This window comes from Stegastes partitus, unplaced genomic scaffold (assembly GCF_000690725.1).
Source record: "Stegastes partitus isolate 25-593 unplaced genomic scaffold, Stegastes_partitus-1.0.2 Scaffold2214, whole genome shotgun sequence".
Taxonomy (NCBI): domain Eukaryota; kingdom Metazoa; phylum Chordata; class Actinopteri; family Pomacentridae; genus Stegastes; species Stegastes partitus.
The window spans coordinates 39,915-55,051 of record NW_007579945.1 but is presented as its reverse complement, the minus strand read 5'-3'; the positions used below and the strand labels follow the sequence as shown (position 1 = coordinate 55,051).

Here is a 15,137-nt window from a genome sequence, read left to right as displayed (position 1 = left end):
TTCAGATTAACAACACAAAATATAATCAATAAATTAATAATGTAACATGGTTCAGTTGTTGTTGTTGTTGATGCCTCATTAAAAGATTTGGATAAAACTCTATCGATCAAGAGGGACATTTACAAACAGTAAATAATAAAATCACCTTCACCAGCTGCAACGTTATTTTGAACAATAAATGAACGCATCAATACTTATAATCCAGTAATGTAACATACAACACTCAGGAATGAACCATTCCACACAATGAGTACTTTTGACCCTTTAAGTGTATTTTGATGCTCCTACTTTTGTACTTTCACTTAAACAACAATTTGAACGCGTGACTCTTTCTTGTAGGAATATTTCTACGTTGCTGTATTGATGCCTTTGCTTAAGTCCTGAGCATTCCCAGAGACTGAAGCTGTTTTTATTGAGTCCAGTCAGAGGAGCAGAGTTATCAGCTGCTGTCTTTAAAATTCTCAGATTGCTAAAAGTCAACGAGACGCTGCAGATCAGTTGAGCCTCCGTTCATCACAGCCCCCGCGCTTCCAGGATCACATCTGTTCACGCCGAGCAGAAAAGCTGCCTTGTGAGGACGGTTTTCAAAGCTCACATGACCAGATTTTTTCCCTCGTTTTCACGTGCATGTGCACATATGTTTCCTGTTGTCTTTACAGCGATGGTTGTTTTACAGCGGTATGATTCATGAGTATATTTCCTAAATCTACAGCAGGAAGGCCCGGGCTTTTTAATTAAGAAATGTGCCTGTGCACCAACATATGGGATCCCCATGTTGACAATCCCTCTTCCTCTCTCTCTTCTTGTCTTTGCTCAGCTGGTTGGTGGCCATTCTGGCCCAGGCCAACCCTCTGTTCGGCCCTCAGCTGAAGAATGAGACTATATGGTATCTGCGCTACTTCTGGGAGTAAACAGGGTGAGTTTGTCTGAGCAACACTTAAATGTGCAACTCGGTATCTAATACGAAACAAAAGCCTCGCTGACTTGACTTGCCAGTTGAACTTGAAGATTATAATTGTTTGCCGGCTATAAACTGCTAAAAAAAAAAAAAATCCTGTAAAGATTAAACACAGTATTGTAAATAGAGTAAAATCCTCAGCAGTCAGTGCAGAGTCTCAGATCTTTACTCACGCCCACGTCCTGAACACCAAACTCCAAAACAAAAGATCACTATCGGCTTTTGTTTTTTCCAGAATGACCCCTCCTGAGCTGATGTCTGTATGAAGGCAGTGAGTTTTCCAGTAATTCCAACTAAAAAAAAATCATTGTAGTCCATTTGATCACACCAAAACCAGACCTATACTTTGAATTATGATGACAGATTCTCCCTTGGAGAGCTTTTGGCACATTTACATGTATGTGACTCGGCCTGTCAGATGAGAGTCTGGCTAAATGTTATTTCAGATTTCGCTGTAATTTACAAATCAACAATCACTGTAAGAGTTGGACTTTGCTGTTGTATATTTTCTTTGCTTAAAAGTTTCTGCTCCTTCATTTGTTTTGTTTTTTTCCCAACCCAAACTGTTCCACTGTGGTCTTTTAGAAACCAGCGGGGGAATGAAATTTGCCACAGAAAAGCCCGTAGCCCGAATATTTATCAACTTCACAGAAATATGAGCTGGCTAAAAGGCAAAAAGGGACACTTTTATGAAATTTTAGAGGCGTGTTTGCCCCTGAGGCGCTGTTTTGCATCATGCCTTGACCCTCAATATTTTATTCATTTATGAGAGAACATAATTGTAGTTGTGCTTAAATGTGTGTGTCTTTTTTGCAGGCCCGTGTGATGTGAAGCCTCTCCTCATTCCTATCCCCTGGCTCGCTGGACTTGATTTCAACATTACTCCTAATACACACACCCACACACACACACACACACCTCCAATCTGCAGAATTGATGGATTATTTAATAAGTTACGGCAACCTTAAAGCCAGTTCCTCTGCAAGTGCAGGGGGAATCTTAAGAATAATGTACAGTAACCGGGCTATAAGATTTACAGTTTATTAGACAGACGTGTGTTTTGAAAGCAGAATTCATCTCGTGATTCCAATGCAATGTTTGAAGTTGTGACTTACGGTAATCAGAATGAGGAGACCGCTGTTCGGAGTAGATATTAATATTCCCTCTCTAAAATGTGCAATCCTTTAGTTTACTCTGTGTTTGTTTACATTTTTTGTTGTTGTTGTTGAGGTTTTGTGTTGCTGCCATCAGGGAACATGAATTTGTAAGTGTATTTATTTTGGCTTGCGGACACTGATGCAAGCTTGTTGTAATCACCTCGGTGTCCACACGGTCTTGTTATATAAGTGTTATTATCTGTGATGTAATGGCGTGTGTGTGTGTGTGTGTGTGTGTGCGAGCGCGTGAAGAGTTCATTAGTGTGAGTGTTTGGACCGCGGCCATGAGAATCTCCTAAAAACCGTAAAAAGTGAAGAGCGATTCCCTCCACTTTAGGCCACTTCAGCATGAAACTCCCTCCCACATTCCCCTCATGCTCCACACCGCGGAGGTCCTCGTTGCCATGGTGATCTCATCACCCAATTCAGTCCCTCTCCACTCGACCCCGTTTGATGAAATCCTGCCCGTCCTCGCCTGCATGCGTGCAGATGTACTGTAGGTTGTACTGTACGTGTTTTCGGAGTGGTTTGCCGCTGCTGATAAATTATCTTTACCTTTAACGGTCCGCTGAGTTCTGGCATTCCCAGCATTTAAAACTCTGGCAAATGAATTCTTTTCGGAGCTCTTTAAGCTCGAGTGACCCCTCACAACTCTCAAGTAGCGCCATTCAGTTAGCAGTAAACAAAGCACTGAAAAGTACATTTGGAAAAAAAAAAAAGCGCATGTTTCTCCAGACTTCTGCAGTAACTTTGGTTTAGAAGAAACCTCATTGAATTTGATCTTTAATTAAGGGCCAGCAAGGTCACTGTGTAAGATCAGCGTGGACGGCAACTCATTGTTTTGCAATTAAAAAATAACATTCGAAACTAGCTGCAGTAAAAAAAAAAAAAAAAATGCAGGGGAGTGGTTTTATGAAATTAAGGTTAAACATTGTAGTTAAAATATCGTCTGTACACATGCAATAGCTCGAAGGCTATTTCTTTGGGCGCTGATCATCAATGTAACCTTGGCTCTACGATTGGCATCACGTGATCTGAGTCCACAGTGGCCACAAACACTGCTGTATGTTTCCTTCACCTTCCAAACTAGCAGTAAAAAGCTCTCCTCTTTTTTTTGCCTTTTGCCTTGTGGAAGATGCAGGTCTGTTGTCATCCCGGCACACCTGCCGCCTCCAGATGCTTTAAACGTCTCTCCTGCCTGCCAGCCACTACCACAGCTACACCTCCCCTCTCCTCTCCCCATCCCCGACCTTGAGCTCCCCTCCCTCTCCTCTCCTCTTCTCTAAAACCACTTTGCTTCAGCCAAAAAGAATCAAAATCAAAATACAGCTACTTTTTAGAAAGACCAAATTGCGTTGTATCTTTTCCCCCTCAGCCCTTTTCTGTAGCTGTGGCGGCGGCTCGTGTCTAGAAGTGAACATACAACAGTGTGCTGTGCAGTTATTTACACACCTGAGGACCTGATTGCACCAACAAATTAGCCTTTACTTTCCAGTGAAGATGATTTTCGTTGCAGATGGAATTCAGTTTCACTCCGAGCGAACCAGGACGTGTAAACAAAACTCACACGTACTCACAAGTAGCCCAGTTTTTGGACGGAGTTGCGAACCCGTCAGTGTGGAAGGTCAGAAATGTTGGTGGTGGCAGAGAGCCAAAACAAATCTGAAACCAGATCCTGTAACTCAAGCTCAATGCCATGTTGAGTGCATGTGAAGAAAAAGCTGAAAACGAGCAGCAGTACACACTTGCTTTCAGACGTTCTGACCAATCACTGCCGGTTATCACGTAGGCCCTTGTGTGTCGGGTTTGTTTGCCGTGGTTGTTCTGGACCTCGTTCCCAAACCCGCTCATCACGAAACACGCTAGAGTTTGCTTAAAGGAGGACGGTGTCGGTGAATCATCGGACACCAAATGGCACCATTCCTACTGAGCCGAACAGACCGGACTGACGGACGGAACAGTCGTGACTTTGGATAACCCCTTTGAAACATGCGGATTGTGAACTAAGTGTGTGGGTTCCTGTTCCATTTCTGATGAATCTGTTCAGTTCTTTTGATAACTGGCTGCTGTTCATCTGTTAAATGTCCCTGGCAGCATAGATGGAGATAGAGATTTCTTTTTTTTTAAGTGTGTTAAGAGTCACCATGGTAACAAAAATCGAATAAATCACAGATCTAATTGTTGATGGAGATGAGATGTGACCTTGTATTAGTGTGAAGTAAATGCTTCTATGTGAGTGGCATTGTATTTAAAATACCCAATAAAACACCGTGTCTCATTTGGTCCAACTGCGCTTTTCACGTTATTAACGTTCCTCCTGAGCAGGCGGAGATTTCAGTTCTGGAAAAAAAATGCACACAAAGAGCACACCTCTTGTTTCAGAGGGAACAAAGGAGTTTGACCGGAGGAACCAAGACTCTCTGTAAGACTCCATCTGTTTTACAAATACCTAAATAAAACCCTTCACCCTCTCAGCCACTTTAATCTAATCTCACAAAGATACAGGATTTGTAGGTTAATTAAATAATTTCGACTTGTATTTGTGTTTGTACAAAAGAAGAAAAAGTGAAGCGTTGACCTTCCTGCTGCGTCTCTGCCGGTGCTGTTGCGCTGCCAGTGAGAGGGAGGGAGCCCTGCTGTCGGGTTGACGCAGATGGATCAAGTTACCTTGACAATCAAGGACAAGGTTGACTTTCTCATGCAAGATTCTCACAGTGACACACTGAGGCATGCATGATTCATACACACTCATTTAACTCGTCTGTCAGGTGAAAACAGATTTTGCTGGAGGAATCTGCAGTGCTTTGCAACGCAGACCCAGTTCTGGATACTTGCTCCTTTGTTACGCTGAAGGAGTAAAGAAGCTCAGGGAGTTAACTGGAGAGCTGAAGGAGCTGCAAACTGCAGGGCTAACAGGTGAGGCACATTTTCTTACTCATAAATAAGTGGATTTGCTCTCAAAAGGTGGAACTGACACTCCTGGACTGAAGCTGCTGCANACTGTATGTGTGATTGTACATCACAGGTTTGATTTACATCTGCTGGAATACATCAAACAAGAACATACTGGAATTCTTCTAGTTTTTATTTTCAAACTTCCCAGCTTATAAACATAAGTGCCTCTGAATTGGATGAAGTGTCAGTCAGCTCATTAAACTAATTCGATCAGCTAACAGCATTGCATGCGTGCATTTTTTTTTTCACGGTTAAAACTCCCCATAGACTCTTTAAATCATGGAAACCTGCTGTGTGTCTTTAACACATGTTAATTAATCACTGTTGTTCCTGCTCATAATAATGTAAACCAGGAACAATGATGAATGTTAATACGAATTCATCCCCTACAGCTGTATGCTTAATGAATTCAGCGTGAGCAGCCTCTCCTATTGTTTTAAGCACCAACGGTGGTGCAGAGCGGCTCCGACAGAAGTAACCACAGCAGAACCTTCACGCAAACGGAGAAATCTAATTGGAAAGCAAATCTACATGTACCCAGATCCGTTTGTCAGCATCATCCATTTAATAACTTTGGATTTTTTTGGTTTAATTTAGCTTAGATGGTTTAATATTTTTTTAAAAACGTATAAAATCATGGTAACCAAATTCAAACTCTATACATATTGCACGTTTCAAACAAATCAGATGCAGTTTGAAGTGCTTTACAAGCAGAAACATAAGATGTTATGAATAGATTTAGAGACCAAACTGACAAAACTGAATCAGACAAACTAGGAGATGAGTCGTGGTAAATATTTTTGTGAAAAATCCATCTTATAAGTGTTAATGGAGCAGAGAAATGTGGGTGTTTCTGGTTAAACACTTGACAATTTAAACACATTAAATTATAAATCAAAGGTAAGAAGAAGAGCACAGAGCAGTGAGCTTGTTCGCTTGTAATTTGTGACTGAACTGAGTTCAGTGAGCTGAGGTTTGTGGCTCCTGGTTAAGTAAAGATTCCTAATATTTTGTTAACCTCATTTTATCAGCCATCACCGCCGAAAAGTAAACCGCATGTACAGTGAGCGTACAGAGGTGAAGAGCGGTTGCATAAGGACTGTGAGGCTGCTGCCGGCCCGCTGCGGAGGCCGCCCGCCCCTGTTCACATGTTGGTATGGAGGTGAAGTGGTTCCAGCGGGGCTCGGCTCTGAAGCCGCCCGGGGCCCCGCTGAGGTCAGCGGGTTCGCAGCCTCAGCCTTCCCTGTGTCCTTAAAGACGGGTCATGTGACCCCGCCCCTCTGACGTCCTAATGCAAACCATATCCGTTTTCAGCGCTTCCACATCCGTCAAGTTGGAGTCTGTGAAGCAGAGTTTACACACGAAGGCGGAAGGAGGCTCTTCACAATAAGAGCAGCGGACGCGCCGCTCAGACTAACGAAGACACACAAAGTCAAAGGTAGCAATTGGCAGCACTAGACCTATGTTATCCACATTGATTAGATCTTTAAGTTAGTGTGAGCATTTATGCTTTTTAAATTAATGGTTTAGCATAGTGTAGTGTAACATTAAAAAGAGAAACAAAAGTAAATAAATAAATAAAACACTTCCATTCTATGTAAATCTATTCAAGTTAGACAAACCGACCACATAAAACATCCACAACCAACAGAGCATTGTCAGCTTTGTGGTTTAGTTTAGTTTCATGTAAAATAGAGATTTAATTCATTTTCACTCACCTCTGTAACACAAGGTTCATCCACTACCTGGTAACAAAAGCCTCTTAAAGCCGATTACTGTATTCAGATTGATGAGGAAAATATTAGATCATGTTTTGAAATAAAATTTTTAGATGCCAGTTCAGGTAGGGGTAGAAATTTTTGTCTTCTGTATTTGAGCATCTACATTTTTGTGCCAGTGAACAGACCCTGTTACCACAAAATACAAAGATTTAAAGCACTTTGAGCTTGGGTTTGATACCAGATGCTGCTCTTAAGTCCCATCCATCCATCCATTAGCTATTATCCTGCAGTAGGTCCAGTCGGTACCAGAGCTTAGTGACAGACAGACATGCCTGCCAAACATGAAACATACAGGACACGAGTCAAACACATAATCAGACTGGAATATTCCTTTAATGTTATTATTCAACTTAAAGGACAATATGGTGTTGATGAAACGGCGTAGACGATCGCCGTCCCACCAGTAGACGGCTGCTGTTCTTCTCTGTGAGGTTCCTGAAGACGTTTCACCTTCATTTAAGAAGCGTCTTCAGATCTAACCGACTGACGGGGAGTTTCACACGTACAACTCCCTCAACAGTTTCACAACCATCCACACCTCATGGCATGCAAGACATCTGAGATGGACGTGACAATGTACATCCGAGACTAAGAAGCCTCACAGACGAAAGTGAAACGTCTTCAGAACAAACAGAAAACAGCCCCGTTAGTGAAGCCCTGAGTACTGCCATGCCTCTAAAAGCAGCCAACAGATGATTGATATCCATGAGATTTATTTGCACTGATTCATGTTATATCGTAGAACATCAACGTCCAATTCAATTTGTGCTCGCATTTGTGACGCCGAATGACGACTTTTATTTTGAAGGCCGCCTGCAGCAGTGTGACAGCGTAACGCGTGCGCGCCGACGCTCGCTCTGTGGGATTATTCGTAAACTCAAGTGCCCCCCAATCCTCCGAGAGAACTGCAACTGTTGTTACAGCTGACACACTTCCCATTTGGACCAGGTCAGTCACTCACCGCTGCTTTCTGCACCTTTAAAGAACCCCGAAACATGTAGGGAACCACTGCGTAACCAACAACAACAACATCAACAACAACAACAACAACAAGAAGCCCGCAGATAGTGGCAGCACGTTCACCACATCCAGCAGCGCGGATCCACGCCCTCCATCTCGCTCTTTATGTTTATGTCTCCTTGTGTTCCAAAAAAAAAGAAAAAGGGAGAGAAGTGTTTTTTAACGCGTTGCACCAAGTGTCCTCCCGCGTTGTTTGGGCGGCACCAAGTTCAGCTGCACCGGCCGCGTAAACTTTATAAATAAAGCTTCGGGGGAGAGATGAGGGCTTTTATTCTCCCACCCTCTCATCTCCAAAACGGTAGGCTTGTGCACCAATGGAGGGGAGGGAGAGGCATGAGGAGGAGGAGGNTAAATGAGGGCGTTTCTATTACAGTCTGTTGCTTATTAGTAGAACATTTGGACAGGTTTTTTTTTTACACTTTTGTAATTCCCAGTTCATTGATTACTTTTTAAATTCACTGAGGTATTAAAAGCTACCATTTAATGAGTTACAGCTGTGAGCTCAGACTGATCAGTCAGTTATGTTGTAATACAGCTTCCAGCCACCAGTGGCAGCACCGAGGCTGCAGAACAGAACATCCAACTGCTGAGCAAGAAATAACAAGGCATGTTGAATTTCCATGCCTTGTTTTGACTATATTATTTATTTTCTACAGTTCTTAAAATTGAATGTTCTTACCTCTGCTCAGCATGTTTCTACCCGGGCCACTGAGGGGATGACTTTTCTTTCAATTATTTCATATTTTAAACATTCCTCCAATAATTAACTTTTGAGCTTAAAAGAAAAAGCTCTACAAACAGCACTACATGATGATATTAACTAATACAATACACAACAGAGGGAAGCCCACCCGTATGCAAAATGTCAAATGATTCAAAATTATATCAAAGTGCACTGCTGTGTCGTCAGCAAACTTAATGATGGTGTTAGAGTCTGATGTGGACAGGCAGTCATGGTGTACAGTGAGTCCAGCAGAGGGCTCAGCACACAGCCCTGGGGGGCGCCGATGTTCAGGGTGCGTGAGGAGGACAGGTGATTCCCCACCTGTGGTCTGCTGGTCAAAAGGCTGTAGACCCACCTGCACAGGGAGGAGGTGGGTCTGACATCCTGCAGCTTAGTGACCAGTCTGGAGGGGATTATGATGTTGAACGCTGAACTGAAGTCCACGAACAGCATCTACACATAATTCCCCTTCCCAGTGTCCAGGTGGGCCAGGGCTGTGGGTAGCAGGTGATTGATGGTGCCGTCTGTGGATCTGTTTGGCCGGTATGCAGGGGTCCAGGGAGGCAGGTAGGGAGGAGGTGATGAAGTTCCTGACAAGTCTTTTAAAACATTTCATCACCAGTAAGGGCAATAGGCCGGTAGTTATTAAGACTAATAGTAATAAAACGTTAAATAACAATTTTTTTTTTAAAAAGTTGTAAGGGTGCTGGAGCAGGTATGATGGCTGCCGCGCACACTGGCGCCATCAAGGATGGAAAAGAACATGGGAAGATCAGTGAGCAACCAAAACTTAGTGGAAATACAGTTGGAGCAGTAATCAGAAGAACGAGACGTAGTACCACTAATCAGAGCTGCAGCGATCGTCCTCTTGAAGTGGCGCCACAGTCAGGGTCTTAAAAACAAACTGGCCACTGGGGCTCGTAATAGAAATCGGAGTTTCTGTGACAGCCCAGACAGTGTGAAGAACATTTCAACCTCTATGGACGGCATCCAAGAAAAAATCTTTTGCTTGTTCACAGCCAGATACATTTGTTTGGCTCAGATTGGGTCCAGCCTGTTTGCCAAGGCTGCCGCAGTGAGTACACTGACCTGACAGTGAAGCACAAAGGTGAGGAGGGTGGTGATATGGGGCTGTATGAGTGTTAGGGAGAGGACATTTATAGATGGTACCTCGAAAGTCTGAGGAAGGAAAGCTGCCTGAGATGACTCCGAGTCTGCACAAGCTTGGCAGAAGAGCAATATTCCAGCGTGATAAGCATCCAAAGCACGCTGCCAAAATCACACAACAGTTTCTACAGAAGAAAAAAGTGAAAACTATGACCTGACCAAGTGCGTCGTCTGACTTGAATCCAATAAAACATCTTTGAGGTATTTTAAAGAGGAAAGTAGAGCAACACAACCCCTCCAGCAACAAGCAGCTGAAGAAAAAAAAAAAGTCTCTGTAGCAGCAGAACATCTCTCCAGAAATTTCTGGATCCCTGCCCGCCGAGGAGGATTGAGTCTGTCATCAAAAATGAAGGTGGACATATGAAGTGTTGAGAAAATAAACACTCCAATCTCACTAACTGACTTTTGCCGCACGGTGTTTCTGCTGCCGGGCTGTTTTTTTGATATACTATCTCCAAATTAAAATGAATGCTGTTGTTATTGACCCTTATGGAGTGTATATAAAGTTTGGTCCTTCTTTTCATAAAGATAACACTCTCTAGTTTTAGCCACAGCAATCAGAATCATTCCAGCTGCTACCAGTAAAAAGTTATTCCATTTCAATAATCACTGAAGATTTTTTTTTCTTGAGAATAAAGGAGCATAAAGCAGCATTAGGAGGTGGGAACTAAAACAACCTCTGTGCCAATAAAATAACTTGTATTGTACTCATATTTAAAATTTGAAAACAGTATCTGTAAAACTGATCATTTGAAACCAGTTTTTATACTGGTATGTTCATGCGTTTTATTGAGGGACTTGTGTTTAATCCACATCTATCCAAACTGGACACCACTGAAAATGTCAGGAAAAAGTGCAAAATCTTTTGAATGCTTGAACCTACAGACATCAGTGAGGGCTCTATTGAAAGCTTATACCCAGAGGAATCCATATCTGAACACAGAGTCACTCTATAAGTTATAGAAATTCATATTTCATCATAAAAACAAAATAAAATATATATTTTTCATAAAAAGCTGTAAAGAGACTACATCAAAACAAGTGTTATGGGCCAGTTTAAATATATATTTACAATTCACACTAACAACACACACTGCAAACTGTATATTTACAGTATAACTCAAACTGTGCACATATTCTCAGCACTAAACACTCGTTTTCTATGAGTCGCTCGTTGTAACAGCCTCTGTTTGAAGGAAGCATCAGGACAGCAGCTGTCTCGACTTGTGCAGCCTCCACGACTTCCCCTGTTGTGTATTTTCTCTTTTCTGTACGTGTTGCCATGTTTTTGCGCTCCAAAACGATCCGAAAACAAACAAGATGGAAAGTGTTATTAGGCAGGACTTCCACCTTCTCCACACAAAGGAAATGCAGGCTTCCTGCACGTCTGTGTGTTCGTCTGCTCATTGGCTAGAAGTTTACAGCATCAGAATGTCTGATTGGTTAAATCTGCAAGGGTGGGACTTGTGGTGACTGTCTGAGACACTCAATTGGCTCTTCAGGGTGTCAGTCACCCCCTATCGCTCTCCTATTGGCCAAACTCGCTGTCAATCAAACGCTAACACTTCCGTGTAGCCCACTGTAGCAGTTTCGACGCGATCTAAAATAGATTCTGCCTGATTTCGCCAGAAGAAATGAACAAAACAGCCGGAGTTCATTTCAAGCTGGGAAGACATTACTGCAGAATTTGTGCCTTTGAGGAGCTAATACGTGTTGAAATCATTTTACTGGATTATATTCACTGGATGTGTCCGGACAGAATGAGACCAAGCTGGTGAGGAATGAGCGATGTTTGAGCTGCAGAGAGCCTTCAAAAGTAAGAATTTAACATTTTGCTTTTCTGTACAAAAATCTCTTTGTCAACACTGTGGCTGCTGAATGTCCTAAACGTTTATATCATCGGAAAGAGGAGACTGGAAGCTTTCATTTGATGCGTATTTTGTCGGGCAACTGGATTGTGGGGCATGCGCACTTGGCCGTAATGTTTTTGGAAAGTAGTCATGTCCCGCCGGCGGGACGGAGGCATGACACGGGTTATAAGGCAAATACTGCATTTCCAATTAGCTGGTATTATTAAGAAGTCATACAGTTTAGAATCCTTTGACATGGAGGTGATATTGCACAGAGATGAGTATACAGTAGAAACACACGACCTTAACCTTTACATGGTTTGCATCCACTATAGGACAGTAAATGTGATTTAAAGGACTAAACCACAGCTTAAAATGCTTGTTATAACAGTGGTAATTAAAATGAATGTTCAGTCTCAGGCTGCAAGTTCAGAAACAGAGGAATGATAACCTTTTATATGTGGACAATTATTAAATTAATAATAGCGTGTAAATAAGATTCTTAATATTGACATGGCATTCTGAAAGAAAAACAAAGCACAAGTAATTTTATAAATGCCTGATTAACATCCATCCATCCATCATCTACACACCTTAATCCTCAAGAGGGTCATGGGGGGCTGGAGCCTATCCCAGCTGACTCAGGGTGAAGGCAGGTTCACCTGGACAGGTAACCAGTCTATCACAGGGCTACACTTAGAGACAGACAACCAAGCACACTCACATTCACACCTACGGACAATTTACAATCACCAATTAACCTCAGCATGTGTCTGGACTGTGGGAGGAAGCCGGAGAACCCGGAGAGAACCCACGCTGCACGGGGAGAACATGGAGACTCCCGGGTTGACTGATCAACGGAGTGACAACAGAAATAAAGGAAGACAGTGAACCACACAGAGCTTACTGAGCAAAATGCTGGTATTGTCCTTTAAGTATGGCCTTCGTTGCTGTTTAAACAGATTAATGCCAAATTAATACACATTATTCAAGGACACACACACACACAGCCTACAGGCCGTCACATACGGGCTTTAACTGACAGATAAACACAAACACCCCTCAGCTTACTCTCTGTAATATTCATAAAATGTGGCTTTTTGTGCTCATACACCATGACAACCTACTTTCCCCATGAGAGTACATGAAGATTTAAACATCTTTATGCAAGCCGCTATACGAGCTGACCTATATAACACGGCTGCACTATATGGCTTTCTTTTATCATAAGGGAGCAGCTGTAAGCTTGCTGATCCTTTTTTTTTTTTTTTTTAAATCCCTCCTCACGCTGCAAAAACAATTACAGACACTGTGTATAACAGGAACATAGTATTACTGATAACGAAGCCATAAATGTAATTATTGAATGATTGGAAATAGCATGCAATCAAATAAACGTGTCAAAAAATGAACAACCTTGAACATTAGAATATAAAAAAACAATAGGCTTCATTTGTTAATAATAAGAACTTCAAGGAAGCAGAATGAATAAAAGCCAGTCACTATACAGTCATCCTCAGATGTATTCACACCCTTCCATTAAAGAAAAGGTAGAATTCACAATAATCACTCCAATAACTAGAAACTAAAAAAATAAGAATAAATAAAAATGTGCTAAATTATAATTTAGTGAATTAAGACGTTGGTTTTGAATTGTGGTTGAAAAGAATAATTAAAAAAATTAAAAAACTGTCTCGGACCAATGAGAGCCCTTTGCTGATGAGCAGGTGAGCAGTGGTCCAGAACACCTGTCAACAGGTGCAGAAGTCTGACTGAGAGTTACAGAAACACCTGATGGCAGTGATTGGCTCAGAGGGTTGTTCAGCTACATGTTAGTTCACGGGTCCCATCAAGTTTGATTGTTGTTGTTTTTTATATATTTCTGTTGAACCACAATTCAAAGCAATGTCATGATGTTCATCACATTTTTATTTATTCTTACGTTTGTCAATTTCAACTTATTTCAATGACAGCTGTTTATTTTTTCCTTCTTTAACGGGAGGCTATGAATACATTAGAGGGTAACTGTATGTGTGATTGTACATCACAGGTTTGATTTACATCTGCTGGAATACATCAAACAAGGACATACTGGAATTCTTCTAGTTTTTATTTTCAAACTTCCCAGCTTATAAACATAAGTGCCTCTGAATTGGATGAAGTGTCAGTCAGCTCATTAAACTAATTCGATCAGCTAACAGCATTGCATGCGTGCATTTTTTTTTTCACGGTTAAAACTCCCCATAGACTCTTTAAATCATGGAAACCTGCTGTGTGTCTTTAACACATGTTAATTAATCACTGTTGTTCCTGCTCATAATAATGTAAACCAGGAACAATGATGAATGTTAATACGAATTCATCCCCTACAGCTGTATGCTTAATGAATTCAGCGTGAGCAGCCTCTCCTATTGTTTTAAGCACCAACGGTGGTGCAGAGCGGCTCCGACAGAAGTAACCACAGCAGAACCTTCACGCAAACGGAGAAATCTAATTGGAAAGCAAATCTACATGTACCCAGATCCGTTTGTCAGCATCATCCATTTAATAACTTTGGATTTTTTTGGTTTAATTTAGCTTAGATGGTTTAATATTTTTTTAAAAACGTATAAAATCATGGTAACCAAATTCAAACTCTATACATATTGCACGTTTCAAACAAATCAGATGCAGTTTGAAGTGCTTTACAAGCAGAAACATAAGATGTTATGAATAGATTTAGAGACCAAACTGACAAAACTGAATCAGACAAACTAGGAGATGAGTCGTGGTAAATATTTTTGTGAAAAATCCATCATATAAGTGTTAATGGAGCAGAGAAATGTGGGTGTTTCTGGTTAAACACTTGACAATTTAAACACATTAAATTATAAATCAAAGGTAAGAAGAAGAGCACAGAGCAGTGAGCTTGTTCGCTTGTAATTTGTGACTGAACTGAGTTCAGTGAGCTGAGGTTTGTGGCTCCTGGTTAAGTAAAGATTCCTAATATTTTGTTAACCTCATTTTATCAGCCATCACCGCCGAAAAGTAAACCGCATGTACAGTGAGCGTACAGAGGTGAAGAGCGGTTGCATAAGGACTGTGAGGCTGCTGCCGGCCCGCTGCGGAGGCCGCCCGCCCCTGTTCACATGTTGGTATGGAGGTGAAGTGGTTCCAGCGGGGCTCGGCTCTGAAGCCGCCCGGGGCCCCGCTGAGGTCAGCGGGTTCGCAGCCTCAGCCTTCCCTGTGTCCTTAAAGACGGGTCATGTGACCCCGCCCCTCTGACGTCCTAATGCAAACCATATCCGTTTTCAGCGCTTCCACATCCGTCAAGTTGGAGTCTGTGAAGCAGAGTTTACACACGAAGGCGGAAGGAGGCTCTTCACAATAAGAGCAGCGGACGCGCCGCTCAGACTAACGAAGACACACAAAGTCAAAGGTAGCAATTGGCAGCACTAGACCTATGTTATCCACATTGATTAGATCTTTAAGTTAGTGTGAGCATTTATGCTTTTTAAATTAATGGTTTAGCATAGTGTAGTGTAA

The 15,137-nt window shown here is 42.0% G+C and overlaps 2 protein-coding genes across 2 annotated transcripts in view; both read left to right on the top strand.

Moving 5' to 3' along the window:
• The window catches only part of atpv0e2 (ATPase H+ transporting V0 subunit e2), an 8,695-nt gene extending 4,292 nt beyond the window's left edge, over positions 1 to 4,403 (top strand). The window contains exons 3-4 of the mRNA XM_008304418.1: positions 818 to 916; positions 1,775 to 4,403. Of these exons, the coding sequence (XP_008302640.1) occupies positions 818 to 911 (94 nt within the window). The 3' untranslated portion in view covers positions 912 to 916; positions 1,775 to 4,403. The remainder of the gene's footprint in view (positions 1 to 817; positions 917 to 1,774) is intronic.
• A 2,886-nt stretch (positions 4,404 to 7,289) lies between these two features.
• Positions 7,290 to 15,137, top strand: part of LOC103374337 (CREB3 regulatory factor-like) — a 43,159-nt gene continuing 35,311 nt past the window's right edge. Inside the window, exon 1 of the mRNA XM_008304415.1 lies at positions 7,290 to 7,799. The gene's annotated coding sequence lies outside the window, so the exon portion shown is untranslated. The remainder of the gene's footprint in view (positions 7,800 to 15,137) is intronic.